The sequence below is a fragment of the Danaus plexippus genome, chromosome 20 (genome assembly GCF_018135715.1).
Source record: "Danaus plexippus chromosome 20, MEX_DaPlex, whole genome shotgun sequence".
In the NCBI taxonomy this organism is placed as follows: Eukaryota; Metazoa; Arthropoda; class Insecta; order Lepidoptera; family Nymphalidae; genus Danaus; species Danaus plexippus.
This window is the reverse complement of record NC_083550.1, coordinates 2,968,606-2,993,431: the sequence shown is the minus strand read 5'-3', so window position 1 is coordinate 2,993,431 and position 24,826 is coordinate 2,968,606. Positions and strand designations below refer to the sequence as shown.

The window sequence follows — 24,826 nt, the reverse complement described above, 5'->3', positions numbered from 1 at the left end:
ATTTGAAAGCTTTGTGCAAAATGTTATCAGTTATTTATTTTCAATGGTACATACACAGGGTGTGTTGGATAAATTTCTATGTATATTGTATAGCCGTTAATATCAGGGCACCGAAAACATTAATAACTGATTATTTTGCTTGATTTAACTTAACAATTCTCATCATATATCGATTATTAGTTATATAATTTTAATAATAAAGCAATCTTAAGCAAAAATTTGAATCATTGGAAGTATAGAGTGAAAAATTGATCGGCTCGAACAAGATTCTATCCTGTGAGCTCTGGTGTGAAGCGTTCCAGCCTTAGTACCGATTGAGCTAACATGGTGTATACATGATGTTTAGATAAAAAATAAAACCTGATAATTTCAAAACAACGATCCACGCGATACAAAACTAAGTATTTCCTGTGAATCATAATTTATTGCGTTAAATAGTGATTGAATCGTATAAATGGAATCCACATCCGTGTGTCACATTTTGATACAGGAACTGCTTGCGGATATTTAACGTTTGGTCACATCACTATTACAGCTCAAGCGTACTAAGTTTCTCATTTGTGTGTCAATAAGTTTTAAACAAATTACTTCTACACATACATACGCTCTTTTATTTATGTAACTTAGTTCATTAAACGACTTTGTTTACTGTCAAAAAAGTACTAAATCTCAAGTAAACAATTATAGCATCCTAAATAATATTCCTCTTAGTTTATTATATGAAAGTGTTAGTCATTTTTAAATTCATTTTACAGGAAAAATAAAGACAAAATAAAAGCCTATAAATTACATTAATGTATTTATTATAAATATTTTCACTATACACAAATAATGTTCAAAATACTTAGGCACTTAAGGTTATGGTCCCACCGAAATAAAACTACTTACAATTAAACGAAACGAACAAATTACAAAAAAAAAATATACATTACAATTTTTATTTTCATTTATTATATTATAGACAAAAAAAATAATTAAATTACTATGATAAGTGCCTTTGGCATTAAATCTATGAAGCGTTATGAAAAATATGTAAAAAAAAATATTACAATAAACGACATTTCACATAAATATAATATAAAAATGAGCGCATATCGGACCTTATTGCCTTATAAGAGATTAAATATAAAGATATAAAGCAAAAAAAAAAAAAAATTAACTACGTTCCTTGCACAACATTAGTAGCGATAAAAATTATTTACAGTCACACGATATTAAAACTAAACGTCGACATTTCAAATATATAAAAAAACAAAGTTATAGTAAGCCACACTTTGGCGTACAAAGTATATGGATACTAAAAATATCATCAGATCAACCGAGCATATATAAAAAACAAGATATATAAAGACGTATACACATTGACAGACGGAACGCCATTAGGAAGGGACTACATCAGTGGAGTAAAAAAGTAATTTCGTTATGGAATCACAATATTCTCATGTAATTTCATTCGACTGCACCGATGTGCACGCAACCTAAATCATTAATGTCAGACGATAATTACCTTATTACTTTATTATGGCAAAATGAGATAGTGCATTGCACGTATGGCTTCGTTGCCTTAAACCTTGACAAGATCATTTTAAGCTCAATCAATAAACGACTTTAATCGCATACAACTAAAGTCTATTTCCAATTCACACGTGGATGGTAAAAATTTAAACATCAGTCTTCATACAAATTTCATACAATATCACATACGATTACAATTAAACGGACATTTAAATAAATGATTTAGCTGTGGTCATTGACAATAATTATTAAAAAAAAAAAAAATCACAAATTCACAGATTAAAATAAAAAGACATCGCTAACTCATTTGGACGTAATTGGCGGGAAACTGTCCTTTGACGCCATTGCACTCACCGTAATGCCATTCATCGTTTATTTTTGACAAAACTGTTACTTTATCGCCCACACTGAAACTAAGGTCGCCGGTCTGCATCGGTTCAAAGTCGTATAACGCTATCGCCGTGCCGATGTTGTTAGACTGTTCGTTTGGTAGCGGCACCTTCACCTCCACGTAATTGGATGGAAAAAGACCTTCGCTTCCATCTTGCAACCTACCATACATCCACTCGTCGTTCTCTCGCCTTATCAGAGTAATCCGGGTGTCAGCCTGGAAATAAACACACAAACAATCATTAGAAACCACCAAGTAACCTTATCCAGACATTGATTGGCATTGAAGAACTACCGCAGTGAGTTTATAACAGTATGAGAGGAAAATATGGAAAAAGAATCAGTCGCGAAAAACTACAGTTTTACTTAAATTGTAATATAAATTAAACAAATGATAGTATTTATTTAGAGGAATACATATATTTTTTTAATCCCATTTCTATATATTAGTATGTAGCAAAAAAAAAATACAAAATGTATAAAATCACATTAAGTAAATCAAATCGCTAAATACGATTCATATATTACATTAATAATACAATGCCTCTCATATATGTAAATTGTAAAACCTAAAAATGTTCTTAGAACAAAGAGGACGAATCGTTATTCATGGCACGCCATTGAATTGTACATAAAAAAAAATACATACGATAAACGCAACTCGTAATTCATTATTGTGCAATTAAAAAAGCATCTAAGATTATAACAGCCAACGAACCTAATCTGGGTTAGCATAAACAATTCTTGTTGTAATTCGATATAATAGTGTCAATTAAAATGTTGCAAAATTCCATTATACTCGGATGCGTCAAAATTTTACTATGTAATAAAAAGTATTTATTAAAAAAAAATTATAAGTCTGGCTGATTAAATTGAACCTTCGCCTTAAATTGGATTGTGAAATTTTTCCCGCCTTAAATACACATAATAAGCCATTATAATTTTGCAATTTAATTTTTAAAGTAAATATTCACATGTAGGAAGGAGAATAATAGTTATGAGGTCTTTAATGCAGTTAGCTGTAAGCGTTTGTATTTTTATATAATAAGGTTTCGAACCCGGGAGGCAATAAATTAGATATTTCAATACTATATACTAATAGTATATACTAATAATGCTATCATTGCCGAATATGAAGCCACATAAGATTGGAGACACGATACAACTGAACTAAAATTCAATATCTATACCGTCCATTTATAGGCAATGTAATATAATAACAAACATATATTTAATGTACGATAAAATTTAATTATCATACATAATTCCTTGTAATTGACTGATAATATGAATAAAAATTACAATCAGAGTGATAAAGTGTATTTTTATTGATGTTTTTGTAAACAAACGAATTGCGTTGCGTTTCATTTTGAGATCTGTGGTATCGAAATTGAAAATGGAATACTTTGACCCATATCGCTTTATCTGTGTTTCTTTATTTAGCTTCACTGAAAGTTTGAAAAAAGGGAATAAATTCCTAGTTAAAGTAATTCTTTTTTGTCAAAAATTTTTTTTTTCACTCCTCTTACTACAAGTTACTAGTTTTTATTGAAGTGAATCTTCTTATATGACTTCCTACAAGGTTGCGTTAATTTTTAACGCTCCTTGGGGAGGGGCATAAAAAGAAACAGAGCGAGAGGGAATGCGTGGCTCTCGGACGCGTGACTTGTAAGTAATATAAATAAAGTTTTTCCTAAAGAAACACAAAAAAATCCTTAAAAGTCAATTTCTACCCCTTGCTGTTTCCATTCCAACAACGAAGTTTCAGTACTTCGGCGCGGAGGGACTCCACGCATATTTTTTTTTTTATTACAGTTCATCCTAACATAGGTAATTTAATTTTTAAATGAAACTAGTACTTTTCGGATGAACTACGCATGATTATAAATTACGCGTAGTTCATCCGAAAAATACTAGTTTCATTTAAATGAATACTCGCGAAAATTTCATTTTTGTTCTATACGACCCCGATTCTTATGAAATGTTAAAACGACATTGCCTATGACACGGAAAGAGGCTCAATAAGAGAAGATTTAAACACCTACAATTTACTCGTTTACATTCATATACCTAAAATACAATCGTATCGTATCGTATAATTAATACAAAACAAAGATTATTGGTACCAAATATTGGGAACAGTTGTGAAAAACTAACTCAACATATATTAACATAACAAAGTAGCCGGATTCTTTTGTTAGAAAAACAAGCCAAAGAAAACCATATCTTAGAATGATGTTATTAGATGTGTGACAAACTGTTGTTTAGGAATTGTATTTTTTCTTAGTGACGGGAATATTCGAGAAAAGTATTTTTAAAGGTACTGTAGCACACAGTAACAAAAAATAAAATTACTCTTAAATCAAATTAAAATATGAAAAAATATAAAATAAATTATCGACATAAAAAATAATAAAATAATTCAATATTATTATTAAATTAGGCATACACAATATTTTAATCTCTATAAATTTTTTTTCATGCAATACTGAGAACTCCATTATTTTTCAAATCGGTTAACGGCAATCGTAAGTGGAAATCGGAACGACGAGTTCCTGTGATATATATTTTATCAATGGGCAGAACGTCAACACTGCCTACGCCACTAAGATAAATGACAGAACTAAATTATAATAACTGCATTTTCATAACACAAAACACTAAGACCCACGCTGGATACATTAAGGAAATAATGCTTACAACGGAAAAGGAAATACACGACAACAGGCATATAAGAGTTATATCTGTGCTTGTTTAAAAATATAATGTTCGAGTTTATTAAATAAATGTCTCGTATAAATAGACGTCATTGTCATTGGTCCATACTTAACAAATAATATTAATTAAATACGTCACTACACATGTGTTTTAAATACCCTGACGCATGTACTGACAACGATAAATATTATCTTTATATATAAAATTACAATACGCAATCGAATTATATCAAATTATTTTAAACTCCAAAGAGTATTTAAGTGGAAGCAACTTGGCATTACATATCATACCTTTGCCTAATTGAATATGTCATTTAAAAAAAATACACATACATATACGTATCACGGCTGAATAGAATGCAACAGAATTACATAATCATTGACTCGTGTCCATGAAACTCATAGACAGTGACAGTTTAATGAAACAAAATAAAAGCTTTTATTTCTTATGAATACATTGCATAAATATTTTCTATTCACCCATAAAGTAATATTTAAACTAGTTTTTTATATTTTTAAGGTTTATGTAAGTTCAATGTGAATGAAGTCATAGTATAAAATTAAAAAAAGTTTGTGTTGATTATGTCAGAATCATACACCCTACATGTTTTAGACAAATCCCTTAATTTAGCTACAAAACCCAAGAAGAAACTACTTGCAACTTCTTGAATATATGCAACCATTTAAAAAATCCGTTTATTTTTATATTGTTTTTCTGCAATTTGCCAATAACACAAACGTATTGCGTAGTCGATAGATTGTTGACATTGATAAATATGTATGTATAATATAACGAGAACATTTTAACATATGCGATATGTTAGCCTTCGTGTTTTTCAAAATATTCTGTTCGCGAAAATTTGCCTCTACAAAATGTGAGTGCCTTGATTTTAGCGGACTTCGAATATGGAAAATCATGCTCAAACTAAGTGTGTATTTTACAGAGTTATATATATATATATATATATATATATTCTTTATAAATACATATACGTATGTACATGTTCGTATCGGCGTGTAGAAATTAAAAATTGACAAGTATATGTAAATCTATAGCACGAGTCAGTATCGTCACACAACGTACTAAACGTTTTGCGTTTCTCATTCCGCGACCTACTAAATATTATAAATCAAAGATGTATGAATGAAAACAGGTTAACACTCCGCATGTAGTCTGGTGATGCAAACTTGCGCTCAACATCAGGAAAACTAGCACTAGACGTGTCGCAAGAACGATAATATAGAAATATTACAATTTAAACAAAGTTATTGTATGCAATTTTAATACTATTTTATAACTAGAATCATTTAAAGAAAATAAGTTACCATTGTTAGTCTTTAATATGATTCTCTCCTATATGTTTTGTGGTAAACAATAAAAATTATACGTAATTCACATTAGTACAGAACTGTAGATTCCGATGTTATTGAACATTAATCGAACTTAATGAAAATTTAAAAAAAAATGTATAACGCATTTCGACCTTGGATCATCGTAATGTCAAATGGGTAGTATTCAAGTGCGGATCGCCCGTGAACCTGTACTTGCTAAGTAAATATAAAACACGTGTGTAGTTACATCTAAAAATACACACACAAAAAAATATCGTTTGGCTACAAGCCACGTTTGAGTTGGATATGAACAATTCACACGCCCACATTCTGAACATTCATTTATGTGTGTATATTTAACTATATGCAGGTTATATCTCGATACGGAGACTAAAGCAATTGAAGGCAGACAAAGGGTCAAGGGTCAAACGCATATGATAAAGGAATCTTAATTAAATCACGCGGCATCACTGAAATTGCGATAGCATCTGGTAGAAAAGTTATTGCAGATAATTAAAGGCGGAGGTATTTGGTTCATATGAACCGGAAAAATTTATATACGAACTATTTTTAAATCGAACACGTATTTCTTAAACCTGAATGCAGTCATAATGTTTGAAAGCTGTCAAACAAAAAAAATAAAAATGTATATTTGTATTATTCGTCTAGACTGAATATCTAATTTTTGTAACCAAACTTTTCATTCAAAAAATTTGTTCCTTATAATGCTTAGGTGCTATATCGAACAAAGTTAATGACTTCAAATGCACGTAAATTTTAAAATGTCCGACCGAGCATGTAATTTCAAAACTGGGCTGTGACGGTTTAAAATCTAAAGAATAATAAAACCGATAACGAAATATAGACTATATATATGATAGGTGTTAAATTATTATCTACTTAAAAATTATACTAATGTCAAATGTATGGTATTTATGAAGATTTATTTTTATGAAGCACGTTTACATTATGGAGCAGGTGGGAACACCTGCATAAAGCATAATAATATAAATATTCCGCTTGACATGTTTACACAATCTGTTATTCACAAGATTTTTTTTTTTTAATGAATTGACGGTTGACAGTTGATTTGAATTTAATACAAAAAGGTTTTATTTGTTTTTTTTTTTATATACCAATTCATTTTTTTTTTACTAAATAAACACAGTCATTCGTTTAATATGCTTTCAATTTCTTCTATGAATATAAAGTTTCGAGTTTAATACTCCGTGTATTAGGAATATTTATTTAATTTTAGCTCGTTTTTAATATCCGTAACATTTTTGATAACAATTAATTCTACAGAATAAAAAGTATATTAGTGTAAGAATAAAGTAAATAAACAAATTCTATCAAAGATAAAAGTCCCGTTACATTTAATACCTACAATGAGAATAAATCCGTTTATGTACAAATAGCTTTAAAAATGTTGGTGTTCACATCCGCGACGAGCACTCATACTAAACAAACTATGGACTCAACGAATAGTTTTGTATTCGTTTAAAAATATATCATATAATAAATAATAGTAAATACGGTTCACGCTTAAAATAATATTTACAAATAAACAAAAATCCTTAAATACTCTTTACAGAAAATTGGCAGAATAAAAAATTACGGAAAGGAAAGTCCGAGATATTTTGTTTACGTAAACGTAAACAATAATATGTAATATATAAGTAATATAGATAACATATTAACAATAAATTAAATGATCACAACTAATTGCTATATATTATGAGGTTATTACTCCGAGAAGCAATCTGAACAGTAGTAAATAAAAATAGCTTACGGTAAATGACAAATCGTCTCTATGGCCTGTGTGATAGTCGAACAGGGCTATCGCGTATGGTTCGTCGTCATCATCAAGTAAGTCTTCGGGCCACACAACTGGCAGGTCCTCATCGGTGATGACAGGCGGCGGGGGCGGGGGGATCGTTGGCATCGGTGGTGATGAATCCCGTTCAGGTGATGAATCCCAGGTGAAGGTGAAGTCTGGCTTCGTTTCCTATGAATTGGATTTAAAAATTATGATGACTCTCATTAGTTCTTTAAATTTAAAGATGTTATAAAATTTAGGTTTATCAAATAAAATAAATGAAGCAGCGGTTTTGGAAAAAATATATATAGAAAAAAACAAAATAGGTTTAAGTACATTATGTAAATTATATTTTGTTTCTAGATTATTTAACGCGTATTAATACTTATTTTTGGTTACGTTCATTAATAGATGTAATGCAATTATAAGCCTCTAAAAAATATTAAAACTTTTAAAAAATTATAGACGAAAATAAGAATTTATTTTGCAGGTAATTTTTAAATAGATATAGTATGAGTAAATTGACCGTGAAGCAAAATACTCTTACGTGTAAGTAGATTGACATATATCCGACCGAGCCGCTTAGATCATACTTAGCACAAGTTTCACCGTCAAATAAACAGTTTTTCATTTTAACAACTATGTATGATTGAAATAAAATTGTCTATGTTTACTTGACAATTCAAATCAGAGGTAAGAGACGTCACAACTCAAATATTTAAAATATTATTATTAATATCTTAGTCAACGCGCCACAGTATAATATTAAAAATGTCCTGAGCCTCACAAAGTTGTGCGCGCTATAGTCCACAGATAATAAATATTCATAAGCCATTAGTTATTATCGAATAATTCCGACACAGCCCAAGCACGTAAGAACAAACACTTTGAGCACGTCATTTATATTGAAAGGGAAATCAAATTACGTTTTACAAACAAAAGTCATTGTTACAATCTTATATAACTTGACCATACCATGGAAACGAGTTTTAAAAAAGAACTTAGAATACAATAAGGTTACATTAATTTGAATGAATTCTAAAAGGGATTTCAATTTTACTTCACATAGCTAAAAAAATAAACAATAATCTAATGTCGTAAAACTTAAATGTGTATAAAAAAAAAAAAAATAGTAATAAAATGTGGTGGCCAGAATTATTATATGATAATTTAAAAAGATTACAGAATCCGCAATATATTAGCTGTTATTATTACCACAAATTAGTTTCTATTTAGATTTTAATGTTTGAATATATATTTATATAATATGCCAAAAGATATATTTAACACTGCACTGGCGGTACAAGAGGAAAATATTAAAATAAAATAGACAATACTATCAAATTAATTAATAATTAATCAAATATTTGTTTTTATCACAGAACTTTTATACCTCTATATTTAATTATGACTCATTGGTAAAAAAAATTTATGTTGGTTGTATTTATGCTACATTTGAATATGCCAGTCACATTGTTGATACCAAAAAGTTTCTATATATATATATTTTTAATTTACGATTATAATTATGTCAAATCTAGTTCGATAAATGATTAACACAAGTAAAAATTGTAAATCAAATTTGGGAGTGTTGTCATAACCATATCTAGTGGCATCACAAGTTTTAATTAACGCCAATTCCAGCAATTAGCAACATTGGTATGACCTTTTTAAATGTGATGTCAATAAATTGTGTTAAAATTTACATTCCTTGTTAATTTTTTATAAAAAAAATTATGTTCCGTCAGTTATTTAAATTGTGACAAAAATTTCTACTTACCACATTATGTATGAAGCCATTACTAATTTTGGTAATTGGTGTTGTGGTATTAACATTCATTGAGGTCATATGGAAATCGCTTCCAAATGTGCTCTTTAACAACGCCGAATTATCTGGAGGTTTGGGTCTTGCTGGCTTAGCACGAATTATAGTTGGTCCTTTTAAAGAAGGCACGGTATATTGACTACTCGTTATACTAGATGTCTCATAGGACTCCGAACTTAAGACTGTCTTCTTTGTCACAGTTTTACAGGGTAATGGAGAAAATGGATCAACATTTGCAAAATCATCAATGGTGTCATCTTTGTGCAGTGGTTTTCTTGAATTAAGGAATAGATCAAAATCATCTTCAAAACCGCTTTCAGCTTGGGATGCATTACCACCAAATGCATTTTGATGATTTGTTGATGTTGTTGCATCTGAACCGAAACTATCAACACTAACACCGTCGCTGCTGGATCTTGTTGTGAATGTTGGTGAACTGGGAGGCGAGGACAAGTCTATCAATGTACCCATTTGATTATTTGCACGATCACATTTAGGAAACATTTTGTATGTGTCTACATCACTATTCACATCCAATATAGGTTGGCTGGCATTCTGTTGGGTCACTTTGTTCTTGTTGTGTCGGCCCAAAATTGAAGACAGCACTGTAGGTCTACGTATGAAATGAGAGGGTTTTGTTGGAACATCCAGATGCTTAGACACTTTAGGCGGCGGCGGCCTTGGTGGCGGTTTCTTTTTTTGGGCGTATGAGGGTGTCGGTTCAAAGACATCAGCACCAAAAGGATCGTCATTCCAGTTAGTGACAGGAGAATATCTACTGACACCCATGTTGGGTACGGCGGGAGCTGGCCGCGTAGGTCCCTTCATATCTGCGAGAGAAAAAATTATTAGAACTTACTTCAGACCACAACCAACGAAATAATTATATTAAACCATCTACCTATTAGGATTTATTATTATAAATAAAATATTAACTGAGTGTTCAAACAGGAAGATCGCAACGATAAAATTATTCCAATTGGAAATGTCAACGAGTGATCTCTACGAAAGCTTACAGCTGATATGACAGTTAACAATAGCGGATATGTTTTTCAACACGATAAATTTTGATAAGAGGTCCACCCACCCTGGTAGAACGCGCTACGCTTAAAACAGTATCGCATTAGTGCCAGGTACCGAGTGTACGGCCTTGATATAAATCGTCACAACAACATATATTCCAATAATAATTTGTTATGCGTATTATTATTTATCAGTGATTATAAAGACTACACTAAAATATAGAAAAGTAAGAACAAATACTCACTTTGTTTAAACAAATCCATCGCGATAGCACAAATAAAGTGAATGTCACAGCATACAAAACTTTAACGACAACTCTTTGAATACTAAAATATTTGATTTCATGTATGTTATAAATTTTTCAACTTTATTGTATTTACAAATGCAATAAATGTGTTTGCTCTTATGATTATCTGGTTACGTAGAACAAGGGTAACGATTAGCCACTAACACGCAGAAGAAGAACAATCATGACGCAAAGTGTTAGTACATAATATCATTTGCAATTTTACAGAAAATTCCAAGAATGCGACAGGTTGTCCACAGTTTGTCAATTGAATAATGAATTGTCATTTAAAATACGTCGGTAACAGTTAAGTTTCAAAAATTATTTTTTACATCAAATAAGTTTTTAATATTTCTTATGAATTATAAAACTTTGAATTATATTCTTTAAACAATGTATGAAGCACAGATTTTAATAAAATTCCCTGCCTTACATAACAGCATAAACTGTTAGAATAAATACTGGACCTTCTTTATTATGGTATAAGATAATCATTTTCTAAATTAACAAATATATTCAAAGAATACGTTTTTTACATAAGTAATATTAGATATTTCTTTTGCATTCATTTGAATTAGTAAAGCTGTTATACTTTTCCGGTTCACAGTTGCTAATTATATCTGTAATCTGTCCACCGTGAAGTGTCAACTGTCTCCTGTCATATTTATATAAAATAAAATCATGTGTCCACGGTCCACAAAATAGTATCATTTTCATGTTTATTATTTATTTACTTCTAACATCTGTATAAACAGAGTACCATGTATAATACGAAATATAAAACAAATCAAAAGATTTCTATTTTAATCTCATATTTAGGTGAAAAGTTTAATTTAAAAATATTTCTAGATAAAAATGACTACAAATTCACTTATCCAATTGCCGTTGGAGGTTTTAGCGAACATAGTGATACATTTAGAATTAAATGATATTCGTAACCTAATGCTAACATGTAAGACTTTTCACGGCTTAATAGTTAATGAAAATATATTCATGAGACTAATATTTCGCAACAAATTGGTTTTACAGAATAGGGGCAGGTACGATGAATATATTTGAGTAACGACTACACGACTATGATTATTTGCCTTGATTTATTATTCTATTTCTTAGTGTAATCCTAATTGTTTCAGGCAACACAATTCGTATTCTTGGTATAATAGATGTAGAATAAGTCACAATTGGCAAAAAGGAATATATAGAAATAAGGTAATTAAAAAAAAATTGGGAATATTCTTTAAAAAAAAAAAAACAATTTTTTTATTTATTTATAGGTACTTGTCCAACACAATACAAATTATATGCCATGGTTGCAATTTTTACATTCTGATACATTATACCTCTCGGTGGGTTCGGAATTAAAATGCTATAGTCTCACCAGGAAAGGCTTAATTCCTTGTAATTTTTTGTGGTCAATAACTGTTCCGACAGTTAGAAGGAATGATATACGAACAAATGACATATCAAGATTTGTTGTTAGAGATGGTGTCATAGTGTGTGGCAATAGGTTGGTTTCTATTTAATTTCAGTGAAGATTTATAACGCCTTTTATATTATTAATCATTATTACATATTAAACATAAATGTGTATAATCTTTCAGAGATGGAAATGTTTCGGTGTACGAATGGAACAATGATAGACAAAGACCGAACTTAATAAGCCACATAAAAAATTGTCATGAAAATGGTAGCATTGAAGTTTCAGCTGTTGAAAGAATATGCAACACCGTGGTGACAATTTCACAAAATAGCCCTCATATATGTTATTGGAACTATGACGACTACAGAAGTCATACAACTAATAAAACACATACAACTTTGTCTTCTCCAGACAGTATGTTTAACAAAAAATTCTATATGAACTTTTCTCACTACATAAAACCTCTAATTGAAATCTTTTTTTATATTTTGTATTATAAACAGACAATAATTTTGTAATATTATGTAATAGCAATGAAATGTCTTAGGTATGAAAACGATTGAAATATCACACGCAAAAGGGTGCAGGTGTGTGGCTCTGAATAATTCGCAAGATAAATTAGCTATAGGATTGAACGGAAACAGCAAACCCATTATAGTTGATGTCAATATGTAAGTGAACTTGTATGAAAACAGAGAAGAGAATATGAGAATATGAAAATATGAAAAAAGAGAGAATACATGAGAATATTACTTAGTTTTTTTTTTTTATTTCGACTGGATAGTGCTTGACTGACATTCCACCCGTTTGAAGGTGGAAATAAAGACACAGGTGGTGAATGCTCTATCTCAGTATGAGCCTATTTGCCCTTTTTATTGAAGACACCTTAATTATTATTTTGTTGTTCTAAGAACAATGTATTATCTGTGGCAATGTCCAATATAAAAAATATAAACATTTTCAGGAGTACACCTTTAATTTATTCAGAAGAAACTGTGTGCTCGCAACATTTAACCAGAGACATACAATGGCATGATGATAACAGTGTTATTTCCGTATCACATTCTGGGAAACTTCAAATGATAGATGTTAGAAGTAATGATTTGGTATGTTAATATTCTATATTTAATTATATGTACAAATAAAAGAAAAACAGTTTGGCTGTATCTAATGGACTAAAGCCTTTATAAACTTACTAGCTTTGATTATGATAACACAAGACTCTTAAGAAATAAATGATAACTTTTTCTTATTTTACCTGTTAGAATAAGTATATGTAAGATTATCAGGTAGACATTTAAATGAAATTAATTTATTAGAAATTTCATCGACCCGTGATCACGGTGGCTAAAAAGTAATCGACATGTCTTGAAAATTTAGAAATAAAATAATAAACAACGAGTAGTTACCAAAAGAATATAATTTCATTTAGAATAATTAATAAGTGGTGCGAATTAAGTAAGTACATTGTAATAATGAGGCTTCTATTCCTCACATTTGAATATTATTGGTTTAGTAATTATCGTGACATATCACAATGTTTGTGACTCCATTATCAAAATATATTTTTTTGCAACGACGAAAGTCTATTTCTTTTCTTATAAAAAATTACATAACTGTAAATATAGTTTATGGAGATAGTATAACAACTCAAAATATATAAAACCTTTTTTATTTTTTTTAATACTAATATATTTCGGATGTACTACGTGGACTCCGGGTAGTATATATATCCGAAATATATTAGTTTCATTTAAATGAATAAAACTCGCGAAAGTCTTAGATCTTATTATGTAAAACCTTTCTTGCAGGCTTATGACGCTACAGATCCTTTCCTATCATCGTTATTTTGTGTGAAAACTGATGGTAACCATGCCGTGGTTGTTGGCTCAGCGGAATATTCTAGATGTGTGCTATTCGATTTACGTTCCACACATCATGTTCAGGTACTATATGATTAGAAAAATTAATTGCACTTCCTGCCTTCCATATATGAATTAATTACTTCAAAAAATTATTCAATTATGTTAAATTAAATGTCTATTTCAAGTATCTAGAAAGTAATTAAAAATAAAGTACATAGATTACAAATTAAGTGATTCATCGTTTCAGATGTTTTTCACACAGAAAAAGGCGTCTTGTGTATATAGCTTGGACTTTGATTCTACGAGGTTGATAGCAGCTGCCGACCGCGGTGTTGCTGCATTGAACTTCAACGTTAATCACCTTACCACTCAGGTGCGGGACTACTCTCAGACCTTCGAAGTTATTCGTGGATGAAATAAATGTCATATTAAATTTTTTTGTTATTTCATTACTATTATGTGCATAACAATAAATAGTACTAATATTAGCGTTTAGTAATGTTGCCGGTAGTACACTGAATGTACTTCTGAAATGCACTTAAAGGCGTTGAAGTGCAATATATAGTGCGAATATTGTTTAAAAGTGAAATATGAAGATATGCACGTTTTACAAGACCTTAAATTCTCCAAATGTTGAAAGATTCAGTCCGTTTTTTATGTATAGTCAAAACTTTAGTGATACTCTGAAAACTCCACGAGATCAAGAATTTGTTTTTTGTCTAATTATGAATAAAATAAAATAATTTACACGATAAGGTTACATTACTTAAAGTAAGATATATAATATTTATTAAAATAAATTTCAATATTCACTATACGCAGTGAAAGTTTTAAAATTTTTCATATTCTATAGGAATATATTTATCAATTTAGAAAATGTTAAAGGCCACACCAAAATGAAACTGCCAGTGCCATTGTAACGATAAGGTTCAAAAGGACTCGTATCCAGAACCGTAAAAACATTTACAAAAAAAAAACTGCCAGTGCCAATGTCATAATACTATTCTTGCTCTTTCAAATTATTTGGTTACAAAAATTACAATGGATTAAAAAATACCCAAACTATTATAAAATCTCGTTATTACAACATGTTTAGAAATAGGCTACTCTATACTATTAGAAATGTTTATAGAACTAGAACAAAAAACGCTATTTCAAAACATCGAACCATTGCGCCGGTGTCTTTGGGGTTATTAAGTGCAGTTTTTTGCAATGAAAAACATGAAATGAATTTAGCTTACGATAGTGACAGCCTAGAACACGACTTCCTTATACGGCAGGCCACTACGGTGAATGTAAATGCAGCAACACAATTACTAACAGTAACTTTAGTAGCAATTCAAGATACGAGTGAAAGGTAAATAAGTATACTAATTTGAGGTAATTAAGCCATAAGAAACATTTAGTTTGTAGAATGCCTTTATTTTTTTCACTTTAGAGAATTATTTCTCAACCAAATTTTAGGTTAAGAGATGCTTTATCAAAAGAAATATGCCTCGTGAAACAAGCCCTCGAATGGGGTGATGAGGGCACCCCACCACATCACTGGGATCAATTAGTAGCAGTTCGTGGAGTCCTGTGTGACCTGAAACATAATTTGAGAACTCTTTTTAGTAAGTTAAACTGTCTTTCAATTGATTAAATTATAATTTTAAATTTAAATAAGATTATTTGTTAGTGTTGATAGTGCCATCATATATTGTGTTTTAAGGGGAACATTAGTATATATACTTTAGTATTGAAACATTAAAAAATATTATGAAATATAAAGTCAAAGATAATAGTTGCATCTATTACTTATAATGAAGATTTAAATACAGTAAAAATTTGATTATCTGGCCCTCAGTTATAAGGAATTGTGATTATGACGACTACCAATTGTAGCATAATTATATTAGACACCTACAAATTAAATTCAGGTTTTTTTTAAATTGAATCAACAGTCATTCTGTGGTTTCAGTAGCAATGAAGATAAATGGCTTATGTGAAATGATGATTACTTATTATTATAGTTATTATTTTATTCCATGTTTAAAGCTATAGTACTTTGATACATATGTAAATAATTTTTCTATATGAATACATATTACCTGATTTTCTTCATACATTTCATTATCTGGATTTTTAACTATCATAACAACAATTAATCTGATTTATTGAGTTTCCACTGTAACCATTTCCTATAGATTTGTCTATTTTATTATTATTTTTATATTCTCATTTGAAGTAAAAAAAAAATCATACAGTTAGATTTTTCGCCCTGATATATCAAATACCTTCTTTAGAGAAATATATTAAGAACACTAGATATTAATAAAATGATTTTATAATTTCACTGTTTTACTTTTTCTTCAATATGTTTATATATATTTTAAGGTTACATGGATTATGCAGAGAAATTAGCTACGACGGCGGCAGAGATATCTTATTTGTCCGGAAACATAACAGCCTCTGATGCTATCTGTGAGAGAATAGATCACGCGTGCAGGTAAATAAAATAACATTACATATAAAAAGACTTTAATAAATGAGGTTATGCACTTTTAAATAATATATGATATTCATTTTAACATAATTATTACAATAAATGCCTATTTTATATTAAAAGAAAAAATGCAAAAAAAAATCTTTGCATACAAATATATATTTAATTATTTTGCTGCTGTGATGATATTTACATAAGAATATTATATATATATATATATAAGAATTTTTCACATAAATAAATGATATTTTTGGCAGTGTAAAGTTAAATCACTGCGGCAATTTTTCATTATAAAGGTATCGGTGACAAATAATCTATATAATCTGTATCGAGTCACATATTCAATAATGCAAGAGTAATTTCTTATATTAATTTATATTACTTTGAAATGTTAATATGTTTAATAGTTAAAGTCCATGTCTCCGTCTAAATTAAATTTTAAATAAAGATGTATTATGTTACAAAATTAATCAAATACCTATTCCGAAAGCTTTAAATGTTACATAAAAATTGTTTAGGATCTTGCAATGTCATTTTGACATTTCTTAACGGAAGTTATTATTATTATTTTTTTATAAGCTCATAATACATATTATATCTTAATCAGTAAACATATTTCTCAAATAATTGAGCAAGTTCAAAGTGAAAAAATATTTAGATTCACAACAGTATATCGTGTCTAGATTTACACACAATCAATCATTAGTTTTCAATAACAGCTTTCACAAATTTAATATACCTTTTCATAGATAACATAACCTCAATGTTATTTTCATCTAATTTATAAATGCCTGTAAAATTTAACCCGACATCAAATATCACAACGATAGGGCTTAATGATCAACATATTGATGACATAGATTGTTTATTGAACAAACTATACAAAAAAAAAAAATTTCTCACTCCCAAAAAAATCACTAAGGAAAATTAAAATAACACAGATAAATATGTAACAAAGTAAATTTAAATTAAATTTATTCTAACAGTAATGTATATGAGCGTGTTCCAGGACATGTAATACTCAAAAACAGTTAACACATGAGCTACAGCAAGAGAGCTTGGAGTTACAACAGCAGGCTATAATAAGTGCACCTCACCTCGAGGACAAACTGAAAGACGTCACAAACGACAAGAAATTAAAGTGAGACATAAATTAGTTTAGATAAATTGTAAATAACATTAAATATATTATTAAAAATGTTCTATTTTCATTCTGGCATCACCTGTATGTACGTTGCAACACATTACAGAGTTTCAACTTAATGTAGGACATTATTTTATGTTCGCATTTCATTTCTTTGTCAACTTTTTTTCAATATCACAATAGGTTTTAATAATTCTCACAAACAACAGCACTTGTTGAAAATGTTTATACTCCAATTCTATATCAATGTATGGAACATTTGTTTTATATCCCGTCTTATTCTGTAGTATGGGTAACATTGTAGTGAAGTTTCATCCAAATCTGTACAGTAATTTTCGTGTCACAGTATAACAATATCCATACACTTATGAATCCTAATGTACTTCTATGTCTATAATATTTTTATACTGTAGCGTAACTTTTCAATGCAATAGTCTATATACCAAGTGCTGTTAGAACGTGGCGTCCTTGTTGAGATGCGTTTCAATATCAACTCGGCATATGGGACAATGTTTGTTGGTGCTGAGCCACTGATCCACACACTCCATATGAAACAGGTGCATGCAGGGCAGTCGTCTGGAAAATTATAATTGATTTAATAATATATGGATAGTGATATCTGCTGAATAGAGACAAAATGATACTTACATATATGCAAAAACGTGATTATGATTACTTATATATATCTTATATTAGAAGACCTTTAAATTTACTTTTAATTTTACCTTAAGTTATGATAACTCTTAGTTAAATATAACATAATGATATCCGTTCATTGCGCCTTGAATTTTGTGTCTAATAATTTAAATTCTAAAGACTTTTAACATGTCTACTTCTACTATAATCTGTATAGAAATTAATGAAACGTCTAATTTAATCATAAATTACACTCTCCTCTATTATAGATCTGATTTCTCTTATTGGACAGACACTTCACATATATAACAGTATATATATATATATAAATTACCTGCAATCCGAGTCTATCTCGAACACGCATAGACATATAGTGCATTTGTCGTCTCTGTGGTTGGATGGCATAGTGTATGCATGCCTGTATGTGTTCCTCTCTATGACAGCTCGTGAAGCACCGCGGGCCGCTCGTCGCGCTTCCGCTGCCTCCGCCACACGCACTAAGGCCGCCATCTGAGTAGCGCCTAAACCACCACCCTGTATATAACATATTTTTATTTAATCATGTATATAAAAAAAGTATGAAATTACTTTTTATTCTGCAATAGATAACAAAATAGACTAATAGAATTTTAAAATATACAAAAATATTTTAGCACAATAATTTTTCATATATCTTACCCAGTACCCAGTTTTAAATTGCACAAATAGTTTGTTGTTTCTAATAAATGACTTATCTAACCTCCCTCAATTCATTTTATGAATAAATAAATGACTTTAATTTATATTAGGCATTGTTTATTTTTTATCTGTGGGTTTATATACACTTCTTCTTTACAAAAAAAAAAAAATACTGTCAAAGACAAAAAAAAAGTATGTCAAATAATTAAATAGCAATTACATACTCTAATATTATCAAATTAAGGTACAAATTACCATAACCGAGGGTTGTATTGATATGTGTAGATGCGGGGGATGCATTTGAAGGTAGTGATGCATATGATGATGTACATGCTGACCCTCCCTGGCAACAAACAAATATTATTCATACAAAGTTTAACTTATACATTTACTTTTATGTTTAACTTACAACATTATTGAAGGAGGTTGATCCATATCGTCGGGGAACTGAAAAATTAATATAACATATTAATATATATATAGTATTGAAAAAATGACGAAAAAAATTATCAAATCATTGATATTTGTAATACAAACAAAAAGTTCTGACATACCATGTATTAATTAACTATATGATCTGTGCATAAACAATTTATTTTAATTATCTGTGTATAGTATAGTAATGTTTTTAATAATTTCTTATTCACCGCCAGCATTGTGTTGGGTCGAGGTGATATATATGATGGTGGATACTGAGAGAAGCCCGAGGCCAGACCGCTCATGTCACCCATCATACTGCGACGTTGGACCTCCTGGAATATTCAATAAATATTGCTATTTACTATGAATTTAAATAATAACACGAACAATCTGTTTGGATATACAAATAAAGTAAAATTTAATTTTGATATATGATATCACCTGCCTGTATATAATATACCTGTGAAATGTGATTATATAATATATAGATTTTTGTCAGTTTATTTGTTCTGGCTAACCTCTGAACCATTTGAAACGATTTTGATGAAACCTTCTCCGTTATATAGCTAGCATCATGATATAGTTACCAGCATATGTTGTTGACGATGCCACAACCTCTCGTGGACCAAATACGGCGGCGCTATAGGATTTGTGTCCCGACGCCGTTCGCCGACTGCAATATGAAAACATTTTTAAAATATATAACTATTATGTATTAATTATACTTGCTCGGTATTGTTAAAATAATAATATGACGTCAAGTGTAATGTAGGTAGATTAGTTTATTTGTATTGCTCTGACTATGACGAATTTAATATAGTTTCATAGAATACTAGAATAACATATGAACATTTGGAGAAAGTTCCGTGTAACCGGACATCTGTCCCAACATCTGTAACGTAGCCAACGGCATATATATTTTATTAACATTATAGAGTTTTGCTTAAAACATTGCATTATACCTACTAAAATAGATTTATGTCGAATATTATGCGGATAGGACACTCTATTAGAACAAGACATGCATAAATTCTTAAATCTCAATATGATCTACTATAGCGGAATATAAAAAAATAATATTAATAACTTCTTACGGTGTGCTAGCGGCGGCGGATTGTGCGTTGTATGCGGCGCGTGGGCGTGAGGCGCGAGCGGCACGTGAGCGCCGTGAGCGTGCCCGTGAGTGTGTCCGTGGGCGGCGTGGGCGTGCCCGTGACCGCCGTGAGACGCGCAACAACAACCGCGACACGCCATCAAACAACGCACCCTTTCACAACAAACATTACATATGACGTCTAGATTACAAACGACGCAGCACGTTATAACGAGCGTTGAGAATTTGTTGCGATTTATGCGATTCGTTGAGCTGATGTAATATTAAATAATGTTTCTCGAGAACACTATATTTACATATGATAAATTATCTTCGCTTACCGACATTTGTTTATATATTTTTTTCATATTTGAATGTTACATTCAAATATATATATATATATATATATATATATATATATATATATATATATATATATATATATATATATATATGACATTTCTCAGATCCTTTAAATAATTAAAAATTAATTGAAATTATTTCACAGTCCATACCTATATATTTAATTCGTCTTTCCAATGTTAGAATATCGGTTGAATTTAATTAGTTATGCCAATAAAAATTTTCCAAACATAAAAAAAAAATATACGGAAAAAATACAATATAAATGTTTACAAATTTGTTAAAGTAACTGTGGTATTAATTGGAAATTATTTTTTATTACTGAACTGTTTCCTGCTTTATATCTGTGTGCTTACTCTATGTTCATTATCACTATATCGTCGAAGCGTCTGTAGTCCTATTCAGTAACATACGTTAATATTATAACATTCGGACGTTTGAATGAAAACTGTTAACTCTCCGTATGTAGTATGATAATGCCAACTCCGACTACTGGTTTAATGTTTTTTAGTACATTTCCGTATATAATAATGTTTGTCAATACCTGGTTCTGTGTAAGACGTGCGCGTGCGTCGGTACTGGCGGCGTGTGGTATAAGGGCGGGTCTCGATGCGGTACAGACTCGAACAGCGGCCGCGAACGATTCTCCACTTCCGGTGTTTGACCGCGAGGTGAACTGGTCAAGTCGATCACTTCGCGCTGGAAACATGAACGGAATCATTAGGTCTCGTCAACTCCCAGCATACATCAAACCTGATAGAATATTCTGGAGTCCTCTATATGCTGTGTCGTAGTTAAGTGCGAGAAGAAGTCATATAGTAACTTTCCTATGTTATGGTCTTTATAAATTATAGGATATCTGAAATTAATCTGGAAATACTTTTATCAAAAAATTCAACAAAAGATTTAAAGCATAAATATTATAACGTCCATAAATTACAATTTATTAATGATATAAATAAAAATGCATGTAGTGAACACATTGTAGAGATCGTGATAAAACATTTTTGCGGTTGCTGGCTAAGATTTTTCTAGAAAAAAAAAAAATTATTTACTTGCAACATTAAAACATCTGGCAATTTATAAAATACAAATAAATCAAGTGTATAACTGACTTTATTTTTGTTTATCTGTTATAAAGCATTATACTTGTCTCGATTCTTATTCTATATTTGGACACATAAAAAAATTGTTTTATTTTTTGATATCTCGCGACAAAGGTCCGTCTCATACAGACCACATTTTTTTTATAAATTATTTTTTTTATAAAAAAATAAATCTATTTACTTACCGTGTTTTGTTCTTCTCTTAACAACTGCACGTCATCATCAGAACTAGAATCGGAGACCCAATCGAGTTGTAGATCCGGAGCAGATAGAACATTTCTGTTACCGCTGGCACCTGCACCTGCACCAGCACCTGCATCTGCTGCATCTGCACCTCTTTGAGCTTCCTGTTTACGAATACAAGATTGAAATAGGTTTATCTACTTTAGCTCATTATAATAGAAAAATCTAGAATTTTATTTGGTTAGGTAGGGAGAGAAGCTTGGACGGTGGAGGTGAGCGTTTAACGCACGTCAGATACAGATAGGGGCACCTTAAACCTACGCCTGGGTCACAAGTTCCAGGCACTGTTAAAGCTCGAGATGGACCCTGCACCATCCATGAAATGGGAATCAATGGAATGCTGAGAGGTTAGGTCTCATATATAATTACCAATAAATAAATGTTACCTGATAAGAACTAGCGCTCTGACTAGCCGACGTACTATTTTCTTGTGCATTTCGTCCCGAGCTCGTCCCCGGTTGAGGCGAGGATTCCTTTATCCTTCTATCGCCGCCGGCTTCTACATCACAGCACCTTGTCTCCTGCTTCACTTGCACCGAACTGCTACCCTGCTTACTCCTTTGCGGACTCGACACACTTGGCTCGGATTTCACTACAACCGGTGCAGTTTCAACCTTAATAACTCCTACATTAGGTTCATTATCTACATCCTGCGATTCCACTTTGATAACCGGGTGGGTGCTAGGTTCTTCTTTGATATTAGCTACGACGGGATTCGTTGATGCCGATGAGTTGTGAGCGCAAGGGAATGTTGGGCGATGGTGGTGAGATCCGTTGCGGTAGTTGAAGTAGTTGGGACTGGACCTTTGAGCGTTCTGGTTGTGATGCGAGCATGAATGCAAGTGATTGCTCCTGCAGGCACATCCATGTGGCTCCTGTTTCACTTGTACTGGATGACGATGCTTGGCACATTTGTATCTAACCGCCCCCGGGGAATGATTTTGGTGGGCTGGCCGGTTTGTGCGCATTGGCTCGGTTTGACTTTGATTTGTTTGATTCAATGACTCCGTCTCCTCCTGTGGTTCCCGTTTCACATCCACCCTGGCAACGTTTTCATTGATTGATGCTCTCGAACTGCCAGCAGCATTTATATTGGACATTTGTCTGCCTGAACTGTCAATCAAATTTACATTTTGGGATGCTGAATTGTCTTCTTCCTCTGAACTAACTTCTATCAAATTTAAGTTCACTTCATTTTCTTTTGAGAGCTTTCTTCTTGGAGATATGTTTAATTTACGACTCGGTCTTTCTAGGCCATTCCCTCTTGATTCATTGTGACTTCTGTTTCCAGCAAAGGGATTGAAACCTTCATTGACATTGGGTTGTATATGCTCATATCCTACATGAGGCATGTTACTATCTTGGATGACAGGAGGGCGATTAGCAGAAAGTGTATAATTTATTGGCTGATTGACAAAACCCCTATCTTCACCCAGAACAATCATATTGTTTGTAGAGTAAGGTGCAACTAAATATTCCCTAGCAGGTCTAACACTAGCGTAATGGGGGTAGTTAGAATAGAAGTAGCCACCTTGAAGATTGATAGGCTTGGGTTGATATCTCATATTAACATCCTGATATCTCGAGCCATTGATATTGGTGCTATCGGGATTGTTAATTCCAATACCATATTCTACTGAACTAGAGCTGTCGGGTAGTGGCTGATATTCTTCTGGTACCGGAGTGTGTGCTGGTATGGGCTGGGACAAGGAAGCCACATTTACTTCATAAGGCTGATTCGGGGATGTTGAATTAACGTAATTCGATGATATAGCGTTTTTAGGTGTTGAAGCTCTCCTTGCAGATGCATTTTCAGCAGATGGTAATACTTCGACTTCGTCATCGCTTTCAGCGAATAATGGATCACATTCCATTTCCTCTGCAATAAATATTATTTACAATAACATAAATATATATCATATATATTCAAAGCGATTTATTAAATAAACAGCCAGATTTAGATATTTTACCACTTCTTGACGGATTTTCAGACGTCGTTGATGTGTAAACTGTATCTAAAATAGCAGCTATTGATGACGGACCCGGGATGTCCCAAGCAGAAGACTGCTCTCCCTCATACCCTTTTTCAGTCATTTTCATAATGCTATTTTGTTATCATATTGTTAATATTTTCGTTTCATATGTTTTACACTTGTCAACAACACGGGAGAATCGTCACACAAAGGCTTTCAGCTTATATCACCATATTCAAACCTGAAGAGTTCTGTCATTAAAATGTTTTTAATATTTGTTTTATGTTACACAAATTATGGAAAATCCTACACATACTATCTACAATAAAAGTGCGACATTACAAACAAAAATTTTAGATTTTTCCCCATTACACAGATAATGGAGAATCAGAATGTCTATACCAGTATAAAAAATGGTTAAGTGAAGTGCACATATAATGTTATGGATTGACAGTTAAATTGTTGCTTACGATTACAAGATTATAAAAAAAAA

General features: G+C 31.1%; 4 protein-coding genes across 6 annotated transcripts; 2 read left to right on the top strand and 2 right to left on the bottom strand.

The window, feature by feature from the left end:
* Window positions 1–786: 786 nt before the first annotated feature.
* Window positions 787–11,180, bottom strand: LOC116773775 (uncharacterized). Of its 2 annotated transcripts, none has more exons than XM_032666236.2 (4): window positions 10,866–11,180; window positions 9,554–10,428; window positions 7,747–7,962; window positions 787–2,122 (listed from the first exon to the last, which is right to left on the bottom strand). In XM_032666236.2, exons 1-4 carry the CDS (start codon window positions 10,882–10,884, stop codon window positions 1,814–1,816), a joined length of 1,419 nt encoding a protein of 472 aa, XP_032522127.2. In that variant the 5' UTR covers window positions 10,885–11,180; the 3' UTR covers window positions 787–1,813. The 2 variants fall into 2 exon arrangements, with proteins under 2 accessions (XP_032522127.2, XP_032522128.2); XM_032666237.2 differs by lacking the exon at window positions 10,866–11,180 and adding an exon at window positions 10,500–10,671.
* Window positions 11,181–11,577: 397 nt separating this feature from the next.
* Window positions 11,578–14,629, top strand: LOC116773777 (uncharacterized). The gene is made up of 8 exons (XM_032666238.2): window positions 11,578–11,947; window positions 12,041–12,116; window positions 12,182–12,414; window positions 12,509–12,741; window positions 12,875–12,998; window positions 13,292–13,433; window positions 14,139–14,273; window positions 14,440–14,629. Exons 1-8 carry the CDS (start codon window positions 11,763–11,765, stop codon window positions 14,605–14,607), a joined length of 1,296 nt encoding a protein of 431 aa, XP_032522129.2. The 5' UTR covers window positions 11,578–11,762; the 3' UTR covers window positions 14,608–14,629.
* A 543-nt stretch (window positions 14,630–15,172) lies between these two features.
* Window positions 15,173–17,877, top strand: LOC116773823 (uncharacterized). The gene is made up of 4 exons (XM_032666326.2): window positions 15,173–15,549; window positions 15,657–15,805; window positions 16,569–16,680; window positions 17,687–17,877. The coding sequence occupies exons 1-4, from the start codon at window positions 15,281–15,283 to the stop codon at window positions 17,820–17,822; spliced, it is 666 nt and encodes a 221-aa protein (XP_032522217.1). The 5' UTR covers window positions 15,173–15,280; the 3' UTR covers window positions 17,823–17,877.
* Window positions 16,696–24,728, bottom strand: LOC116773822 (E3 ubiquitin-protein ligase Arkadia). Of its 2 annotated transcripts, none has more exons than XM_032666324.2 (12): window positions 24,331–24,728; window positions 22,747–24,239; window positions 22,303–22,464; window positions 21,556–21,710; window positions 20,650–20,822; window positions 20,143–20,228; window positions 19,783–19,887; window positions 19,545–19,582; window positions 19,391–19,478; window positions 18,792–18,991; window positions 18,265–18,397; window positions 16,696–17,786 (listed from the first exon to the last, which is right to left on the bottom strand). In XM_032666324.2, exons 1-11 carry the CDS (start codon window positions 24,458–24,460, stop codon window positions 18,274–18,276), a joined length of 2,754 nt encoding a protein of 917 aa, XP_032522215.2. In that variant the 5' UTR covers window positions 24,461–24,728; the 3' UTR covers window positions 16,696–17,786; window positions 18,265–18,273. The 2 variants fall into 2 exon arrangements, with proteins under 2 accessions (XP_032522215.2, XP_032522216.2); XM_032666325.2 differs by having other exon boundaries at window positions 19,548–19,582.
* Between the last annotated feature and the right edge of the window lie 98 nt (window positions 24,729–24,826).

What these genes read in the sequence shown, in the direction of transcription:
- LOC116773775 (XM_032666236.2), bottom strand. An exon ending in ATGGCTTCATACATAATGTG is followed by an intron (nt 7,963 to 9,553) that starts GTAAGTAGAAAT and finishes TCCAATTCATAG; the next exon opens with GAAACGAAGCCAGACTTCAC. An exon ending in GAGACGATTTGTCATTTACC is followed by an intron (nt 2,123 to 7,746) that starts GTAAGCTATTTT and finishes GTTTATTTCCAG; the next exon opens with GCTGACACCCGGATTACTCT.
- LOC116773777 (XM_032666238.2), top strand. Translation starts at nt 11,763, where the DNA reads ATGACTACAAATTCACTTATCCAATTGCCGTTGGAGGTTTTAGCGAAC. An exon ending in GTCATAGTGTGTGGCAATAG is followed by an intron (nt 12,415 to 12,508) that starts GTTGGTTTCTAT and finishes ATAATCTTTCAG; the next exon opens with AGATGGAAATGTTTCGGTGT. An exon ending in ATGTTAGAAGTAATGATTTG is followed by an intron (nt 13,434 to 14,138) that starts GTATGTTAATAT and finishes CCTTTCTTGCAG; the next exon opens with GCTTATGACGCTACAGATCC.
- LOC116773823 (XM_032666326.2), top strand. Translation starts at nt 15,281, where the DNA reads ATGTTTAGAAATAGGCTACTCTATACTATTAGAAATGTTTATAGAACT. An exon ending in ATTCAAGATACGAGTGAAAG is followed by an intron (nt 15,550 to 15,656) that starts GTAAATAAGTAT and finishes ACCAAATTTTAG; the next exon opens with GTTAAGAGATGCTTTATCAA. An exon ending in AGAATAGATCACGCGTGCAG is followed by an intron (nt 16,681 to 17,686) that starts GTAAATAAAATA and finishes AGCGTGTTCCAG; the next exon opens with GACATGTAATACTCAAAAAC.
- LOC116773822 (XM_032666324.2), bottom strand. Translation starts at nt 24,460, where the DNA reads ATGAAAATGACTGAAAAAGGGTATGAGGGAGAGCAGTCTTCTGCTTGG. An exon ending in TAAGAGAAGAACAAAACACG is followed by an intron (nt 21,711 to 22,302) that starts GTAAGTAAATAG and finishes TCATGTTTCCAG; the next exon opens with CGCGAAGTGATCGACTTGAC. An exon ending in GAGATAGACTCGGATTGCAG is followed by an intron (nt 18,398 to 18,791) that starts GTAATTTATATA and finishes ATAATTTTCCAG; the next exon opens with ACGACTGCCCTGCATGCACC.